Genomic DNA, 9,421 nt, shown 5'->3' on the forward strand with positions numbered 1-9,421 from the left:
GTATTAACTTTCTCTACATGATAAATGCCACTTGCTGAAGTGAGACAACCCCTTTAAGGTCTGAGACCTCGGTCAAAGTTATCTGAGCACTCAAATCTCCTTGGGTTCCCGAATTTTTGTAAGGTACGCTTTTCCTTTTTTTCACTTAAAATTGTACAAAACCAAAACATTACACTAATATTGCTTAAAATTTTGAAAAGTGTGTTTCAACTTTAACTTTATGCCTTTTGGAGATCATTTCATCTTCAACTTGCTTAACTGTTCACAGTAACAGTAATTTTGACCAGGAGTGCCCAAACTTTTGCATGCCACTGTAGCTACGGTGGTACTTTGAAACGGATGCACTGTTAAGAATTTTCTGTATTTCTGCATAGATGTGACCTAAAACTACATAAGATTTTCACACAAGTCCTAAAAGTAGATAAAGATAACAAAATCTTATTAGATGTAGTAATTGTATTGAGGAAAATGATCCAAATGGTCATAGCTCAAAGTTTTCGGTTTTGAGGCAATTGAATAATTGGTTTCTTAGACAGTAAGAGGGTTGGTGTAGCGCCAAACTGATTTAGAGCTCTGTGCTACTACATAATTTTGATACTTCCGCCGGCAGCGCAGAAGGACTTGGGACCGGCGTAGAAAATGCAAGTCTTAATAATTGTCACTATTTTTCTTGACATGTGGGAACACAATGTGAATGCACCCGAAGTGATCATTCCTTTTCAGCTAAAACAAATATGTTATCAATACGAAGTCCAAAGGAAGCTAAATCCAGTAGGGGTTCCTTCAAATGATTTGATTCAGAACATAAAAGAAAAGAGAAATGTGAAATGGCTCTCATGCATGTCACAGCTACTCATAATTGCTTCAATAAAATATTACTGAACTTTATGACGACACAAAGCAGTTCTTTAATTTTTTTTATTTTACAGTGTGAGGGAAAAAAAAAAAACTAAAAACAGAAAAATATAAAGAGTACAACAAAATGAATCCTATACAGAATGCCCCCTTCTATACATCAACTCTTCAGAACATCCAGAATTAAAACGTGATGTAGTGCCTTTCTCTATACAAACTTAAAAACATAAATTTTTTGAGATTGAGTAACCTTTTAGTAGGGCCAGAATCACAAAATATCAACTATGCAAAACAGCATCTCAAACTTGGACACATAGGGGTATGCCTGTGGAAGACTACTGCATCATTCAAACAGAATCTCAAGACTATTAAAATCTATGTAGAGTCACAGGTTTTGGACTTATGCATACGACTATTTTTTGGCCTTGTCCGATCCGCATTTTTTTTGCAGATTGCACAGAGACCCATTCATCTCTATGGGTCTGCAAAAAACAAACACCTGTCCTATTTTTGTCGATTTTGCAGACGAGAAAAAAAAAAAATATATTTTTTTTTTTTACAGTGGGTCCCATGAAGACTGTGGGATGCACACGGACCGCATCAGATTTGCTGCTTGTCTTCAACTCGTGTGATATGACCCTGAACATACAGGTTATGCGGGCCTTGCACTTTAGATAACTGTGAGTAACCTCCCATAAACAAATGCTCAGATCCACAAGCAATTGTATTACCATATGGAGACAGGATAGTCAACTACCAGACACATTCAATACTGCTTATCACTCTCGGCAAGAAAAAAGAAAAGAAAAGAAAAAATACAAAAATTGGACACGTTGTACATGCTCAATCCATGTTTTCTCCAATGTACACACACAGTAGATTGTCTGATGATCTGCTCACAATTATCTAACTCTGTATAACCAGCGCAAGACTGTGCTTAAATGTTGAGAATACTTGCTCTTTGTAGGTCCCTTTCACATTAGAGTGTGTAGATTGAAGGACCCACTGTAATGAGTAGGGGACCCAGCATTTACCATGCCTGCATTAGTATGTTGGGTGCATTCTGCACTAGGCTTGGCTAAAATTCAGCAGCTCTCATTTTATTAACAGTAAGAGAAACAAAGTTCCCATTCTTACTCGCAAGCCTTCTAGATCTTATTTTGTATGTATAAATAGCTGATGAAGTAGCTTCTGCCTTTGAGTGAAAGCCTATATGATACATAATGTTTCTGACAATAGTCTTAAAATCTGTGTCCATACATATTCTTATGCGTTGTGAGAAACACGCAAGGCGAAGTAGTGAAACAGTGTATGGTTGGCACAATGACCATAGTACAATACTGATTGTTTTCTTGAAGTCACGGCTTGCAGTTAGCACTAGTGATACTGAGCTGTTCAGGATCTTGATGAAGGCATAAATTACCATACTCTAGCTAAAAACAAAACACTGTAGCCTTTAATAAAAATTTTGATACATTTAAGAGTAGCGGATAACTGGCTAAATTATTAATGTCCTCTATATTACTCCTAAATCCAATTCTAACATTTATTATTAGGTTTCATTGATATTACACCTAGAAATTATGATAGATAGGGAGATCTCCGGCTTGTGTCTACAGTGGGGCCATTACTGGTAGGACACCATTTTGAATGAGGATGGAAGTACATGACACTTAATCTTATAACTATACATGTCCCCAACCAATCTACACCTTTATTAAAATAAAATAAAAAAAATGCATCTACCTTGTGATTTATCTACATGTTTTACAACTGAAAAGCAAATACTAGTCTTGTAAAATCTCCCCCTAAGACTCATGGAAGCAACCCTGAGCAAGTGGCAGCGGGGAAGAGTTATGGCAAAGTATTCAAAAAGAAAAAAAAAGGCATCAAACACTACTACTTCAAGGTAAAGCATGTAAAGGGAGTTGACTTAAAGACAGCAGCTTTAAGCTTCTTAATAGCATGAATGTCTTATTTTGCGCCGTCCTCTATTGTGTGCTGTAATCTTTACACTGACCTCAAAAATGTAAGTATTCCAGTGGTTGGACCTTTGAGAACCTCCCCCCTTCCCCCAATTCCTCTTGGGCATAATGATAGGAGATGAAGCTATCCCACATTATAAGTTCTAATGTGCCATGGAGGGCTTGTTAGGATAATACAATGCATTAGAGATACATAGAGGTGGAACTGTAAAGAACTGTTCTGTAGTCTGCCTGGCTTTGGAGAGATCAAGAGCAACCAAAGGAGAAAAAACAATTACAGAATATGCTGAAGAAAAAGTAACATTAGATACTTAAATATCCCGTGTGATCTCGGGTTAGTCTATTCAGCTGTATGCTACTACAAAATAAGCAACCCTGCAAATCTTTTACACAAGTATATGAATTGTAAGTAAAAAAGAAGAAAGGCAAAGTGATCAGAAAAAGGGGTAATACAAATCTGGCGATAGGAGAGAAAGAAAGACAGGTACAGACATCTCATCTCTCATGTGAAATCTGGGTTTGTGGTTTAGTTTCCTAATTCGCATAATTAGCTCTGCTAAAATGCCTTCCCCTCAGACAGAGCGGGGCTGATCACATGTCCCCAGCGTCACGGCTTCTCAGCAGGTCACCTCCGTGAATGTTCCTGTTGGTCCTCCCCCCGACTCGCTGCTCTGTGACAGGGTACGAGAGCGTGAGCGATTCCCCTCGCTGGAGAGAGAGGCGGTGCGGGAGCGAGACAGACGAGTCATGCAGGAGGATGCCACTGCAATGAGAAAAACACAACAGAATGAGAGAAGGAATGGACAGAAGAAACAAGGATCTTTACTTCAGGTTTATCCAAAGCACTTGACCACCGCTCCATAAAATGTTTCACAATTCTGCTAAATACGCAGGAAAAAACAAAGGTGTGAACGGTTTTCTTTTTTTTTTATGAGCTCTCCTAAAGCATTTTAAGAAAAAAAGTGACAACACAGTGACAAAACTAACATGACGTGGTGCAGCTGTGGGATCTTGTAAACTACAGGTCAGCAGTCTAAAGTAGGATAGCCATGCTTAGGTAACAGGTCAAAGGGTCGTCGGCCAATAAATAAAAGATCCTCCATAGTCCAAACAAGCTGCAATGAGTTCAGCTCATCTGACCAAAAAAAGATTGTAGCTAGGTATTAAGGTATAAGCTCACACAAGATATAAAAGTACATTGTAAGCACACAAAAGGTGAGGTGAGTGTCATGCCCAAGCACCTGGACAGAAGCTGGGTGACAAGAGGCAGCAAGGGTGCAAGGGCTAAGAGCAGTGAAGGAGGATGGAAAAATTGATAGGTTCTTCAAAGATACTTCACCCCATACTGCGCTTCTTATCCAGAATGTGGGGGACTGGGAAAAAGAAACAGCAAGACAAATGAAAACTACTGGAAGTGCTGAGAACATCAGTAAGCACTTGGCCAGTATTTAGAGCCTGTGGGGTTGGACAGGCATCAATAGGGTTCTTACAGGATAAAACATCCATACTTCTGGAGAAAGCTCATCTGACAGGTCTTTAGGGTTTTGACATGCCAGTGGACTATGATAAAGTGTGGAATTTTAGGTGGCCTTGTGAAGAAGCCACTTATAGATTCAGGATATAGGGAATACTTTTTTGGAAACTAGTCTCCATACTTGAATTATTGACCTCTACAGTATATTCTCTTTACCAACTAACCAGACTGATGGTTACATATGTCATCACAAGTCACCTCCAGCAGCAGCCAGAGCAAGTCCAGTTGAGGTTGAAGCCAGTATACGTCATTGCACTGTACAGGTACCAGATGGTGCTGGAGTTGCCTTGAGCTGGTCATAGTGATGCTTCAGAGAAGCAGCCTCACCCCAATGAGACCCTACAGTTCATTTGAATATTGCTTTGGTGCTTTATACTCTTGATGGGTTCCCTTTAAATATTCAACTAGTACCAAGTCTGGATTTCCACATTGTTCAGGTTTTCTGATGCAGTTCTGAACACCTCCCCACCACACACTGGACTATTACAACATGGTAAGCAGCCTGTTGCTGTGAACTCATGTAATTGTACTGTCCATCATGTAGACGGCAAGGCACTGGAGCTGTGCCCTTCCATCTGCTGCAGAAGCCAGGTGTTATTGCATCCCCCACATGATCATGTTGTAAGGTGCCAGTGATTATTATTAAAGCTGAAAGCCCAACAACGGCCTCCAGGTCCACCAAGTATAGAAACCTATTAGGCTCTGTGCATTATGTAAAGATAGGTTCATGTTTGCGTTTAACGGATCCTGCAGGCCGTTTCAGCCAGTTAGTCCAGATACTGCCGCTCACTACAGGACCCCATTGACTATAATGGAATCTAGCGACACAAAAACTGTTGCATGCCATGTTTTTGTCTGGCCAAAAGCCACCATTTCACCGGCCGGATCCCATTATAGTCAGTGGGTCCGGCAGTGAACGGCAGTATCTGGCCTAGCCAGATCCGGTTAACTCCAGCCGACTGTTCTTTGCTGAAACAGCCTGCTGGATCTGTTAAACACAAATGTGAACCAACCCCTATCAAATCAAAGGATCAGATGTTTAAGTTGCATTTTGGGAGGTATAGACAGACATAGTATTAAAAAAACAACAACCCCCCCAAAAACAAAAAAAAAAAAAAAAATGCATTAATTTTGCCTCCCAAAACATGAATAACAATTCATATATTATCAAAAATGGTACCAATAAAAACTACAACTCAGGATACTTTCAGACTAGGGTTAATATTTTCCGGTATTGAGATCCGTCATAGAGTGTCAATACTGGAAAAAACGCTTCCGTTTTGTCCCCATTCATTGTCAATGGGGACAAAATGTAACTGAACAGAACAGAATGCTCCAAAATGTATTCCATTCCGTTCTCATAACGGAGAGCAAGTCCTGGAATGTGGAGCAAGACAGATCAGTCATGACCCACAATGCTAGTCAATGGGGACACAATAGAAAACTGATCCGTCCCCCATTGACTTTGAATAGAGTTCATGACTGATCCGTCCTTGCTATGTTAAAGGGGTTCAGCAGTTTTTTTAAACTGATGATCTATCCTCTGGATAGATCATAATCATCTGATCGGCAGGGGTCCGACACCTGGGACCCCTTCTGATCAGCTGTTTGAGAAGGCAGCGGCGCTGGCAGTTGCGCCGCGGCCTTTTAGTTGTTTACCGCAGGCCCAGTGATGTCATGGCTAGTATCAATGGCCTGGGGCTAAGCTCTGTTCACTTGAATGGAGCTTAGCGCGGCCCAGGCCATTGATACTAGTCGTGATGTCACTGGGCCAGCAGTAAACAGCGAGAAGGCCGCCGCGCTACTGCCAGCACCGCTGCCTTCTCAAACAGCTAATCGGCAGGGGTCCCGGGTGTTGGAGCCCCGCCGATCAGATGCTGATGATCTATCCAGAGGATAGAACAGTTTAAAAAAAAAACAGCAGAACCCCTTTAAAGATAATACAACCGGATCCGTTCATAACAGATGCAGATGGTTGTTTTATCAGTAACGGAAGTATTTTTTGCTGAACCTTACCGGATCCAGCAAAAACACTAGTGTGAAAGTAGCCTCACCCAGTATTCCATAGAATTGTAACACTGACAGGCAACCTATTAGGACACACCTCTGGTATGGTCTAATAGACAGATATCAATGGCAAACATGGGGGTCTTTGTTAGTTCTTGACTGTCATGGTAACCAACGATGTCCCACAATTGTATTAAAGGGGGGAAAGTGGGAGGTTGGATGGGCTGAAATGGTAGCTCCCTTACATGCCACTGTCACTATTGACTGCAGCATTTCTAAGGGGTTAAATATTATAAATCAGAGGTTCGACTGATCATTGCCTAATATTACAGCTCCTCATTGTGCAGGCAGTTGTTTTGTCTATACAGTTATCATCATCCTGATGTGGCAATTGCCTAAGAAAGGAAGATCATAACATGGACAACACATATACAGCAAATCCTGAAAAAACTGCTTCCAAAAACCTGAGCGTGGAAATTCAGCCTAAATACCATACTTAGGGCTCATGCACACGAATGTATTTTCTTTCAGTGTCCGTTCAGGTTTTTTTGCGGACCGTATGCGGAACCATTCACTTTAACGGGTCCGCAAAAAAAAGGAAGTTACTCCGTGTGCATGTCCGTTCCGTCAAAAAATAGAACATGTCCTAATATTGTCCGCATTACGGACAAGGATAGTACTGTTCTATTAGGGGCCAGCTGTTCCTATGTAACCTATGATGCTGTGCATTCCTGTGCGCACGATTTATGCCGCTCCGGGACATATGGCCCGCTCACGAACCGTATGTCTCGGAGGGCATACGGTCGTGTGCATGAGCCCTTATGCATAGGATTGCAACGGATCCGTATTTTTTTTACAGGATCCAGTAAAAAAACAGATCCTGTTGCATCAGTTTGAGCCATTTCTGTCTTGAGATAAAAATTAGACGGAAACAAAACTACGGCATGCAAAACTTTTTTCTCCTGTTGAAGGGTACTTTCACACTAGCGTTAAAGTTTTCTGGTATTGAATTCCGTCATAGTGGCTCAATAACGGAAAAAAACGCTTCAGTTTTATCCTAATGCATTCTGAATGGAAAGCAATCCGTTTAGTATGCATCAGGATGTCTTCAGTTCAGTACCTCTTACGGTATTTGTTGGAAAAAAATACTGCAGCATGCTGCGATATTTTCTCAGACTAAAATTCCGGAACACTTGCCGGAATGCCGCAAGTATTAATGCTGCATCCGGTACCAAGTGTTCTGGAAAAACGGGTCCGGTTTCCCAGTCTGCGCATGTACAGGCCTTTAAAAATGCAAAAATAAATAAATAAATACCGGACCCGTTTTTCCGGATGACACCAGAGAGACAGATCCGGTATTTCAATGCATTTGTCAGCCGAATCCGCATCCGGAAACAAATGCTATTCGTTTGCATACGGATTTCTGGATCCGGTATAATTTTAGCACTTCACCACACAACGGCTAATAAGCCCTGCCTGCCGGAATCCTCTAATGCAAGTGTGAAAGTACCCTAAAGAACGCATCTCAGACGGAAATGGCTCAAACTGATGCAACAGGATCCTGTTTTATTTCTCCTCCTCCTCCTCTTCTGAGATCAGAAGAATGGAAAGCCAAAACGGTAATGTGAATGCACCCTGAATTATGCATTAATGGAAGTCAAAATCAGCTGGACTTTAAGACATATGGTTACCCAGATGGGAAATGTCTTCAAGACTTTTAATAGGTTTATTTTGTCCAGCTAACAAAAATATACCTTAATTTAGGTGAATGAAAACCAATGGAAGGATTGTACTTTACTTTCTAATTGCAAAAATTAGGAGACTTAAGCCTCCTGCACACAACGTATCCATTTTTCAGTCAGCAAACCGCTGATCTGCAAAATAAAGATGCCTTCAGTGTGCAATCCGCATTTTTCTCAGTCCCATTTATAGAAATGGCAATTCTTGTCCACAAAGTTGACAAGAATAGGACATGTTCTATAATCTGTGGGACGGGCATATGGATGCGAAAAGCATGTGGATGATATCTGTGTGCTGTCCATTTTGTCTGCAGACCCAGAAGAGAACAGCCATAGACACAAAACCCCCAAAATCTTTATTCATCCCTAAACAAATCTTAAGTCAGTCTAGGGGCAAAAGAAAGAGGACGTGACTCATGGTATTTGTGACTATTCTCTTCTGATCCCAAATGGCAGAAGAATCCTTTTATTATGTAAATATTACTTTATTATTATAATTATATTACCAAATACCTTTCATTAGTTATAATAGCAGTTTTGTCTAGGGAGCAATGATTAAGAGAAACAAAATGGCCGCTGTCCTACTACTACACACAAAACCTGTCCTGATTACACAGGAGGACAAGTTAGTTCACAACGCTGAGGTAAAAAGCTGCCTCATCCTCCTCTCTGCTCTGCTTATCAGGGATTATGATCCTGAATGCAGTTTAATATGATAGATGAATCTTTGTGGGAATGGAGTTCATGAGGAGACATGAAGTACAGAGAGGATGGACAGGACAGACTGTGGTAATGGAGAATGCATACAAGTGCTGCTGCTCATTAGCCACATCTGCTCATGAACTAAATTCCTACAGAGATTCAGCTAAAGATCTTATCTGTATTCAGGATCATAATGCCTGACAAGCAGAGCAGAGAGGATGATGAGGCAGCTCTTTATCTCAGTGTTGTGAAGTAACTTGTCCTCCTGTGTGATTAGAACAGTTTTTGTGTGTACTAATAGGACGGCGGCCATTTAGTTTCTTCTAATCATTGCTCCGTAGACAAAACGAGCCTTTATAACTAATGTAAGGTATTTGGGAATATATTTATAATTAAAGGGGTTGTCCGGGTTCAGAGCTGAACCCGAACATATCCTTATTTTCACCCAGGCAGCCCCCCTGAGGCTACCATCGGAGCATCTCATGCTCAGATGCGCTCCCTTGCCCTGCGCTAAATCGTAGTGTGTTCTGTGACATCACCGGCACTGATGGGCGGGCTTTAGCGCTGCCCTAGCCGTTTTACTGGCTAGGGCAGCGCTA

At 41.2% G+C, this 9,421-nt stretch overlaps 1 protein-coding gene across 2 annotated transcripts in view; it reads right to left on the reverse strand.

Annotated features, from left to right (window-relative positions):
• Positions 1–2,018: 2,018 nt before the first annotated feature.
• NDRG2 (NDRG family member 2) overlaps positions 2,019–9,421 on the reverse strand; it is a 52,126-nt gene continuing 44,723 nt past the window's right edge. Inside the window, exons 16-17 of one of the 2 annotated variants that reach the window (XM_040416740.1) lie at positions 4,180–4,213; positions 2,019–3,603 (exon numbers count right to left, since the gene is read on the reverse strand). In XM_040416740.1, the coding sequence (XP_040272674.1) occupies positions 3,432–3,603; positions 4,180–4,213 (206 nt within the window). In that variant the 3' untranslated portion in view covers positions 2,019–3,431. The remainder of the gene's footprint in view (positions 3,604–4,179; positions 4,214–9,421) is intronic. The other variant, XM_040416741.1, reaches the window with a different exon arrangement.

The sequence above is a fragment of the Bufo bufo genome, chromosome 2, assembly GCF_905171765.1.
Source record: "Bufo bufo chromosome 2, aBufBuf1.1, whole genome shotgun sequence".
In the NCBI taxonomy this organism is placed as follows: Eukaryota; Metazoa; Chordata; class Amphibia; order Anura; family Bufonidae; genus Bufo; species Bufo bufo.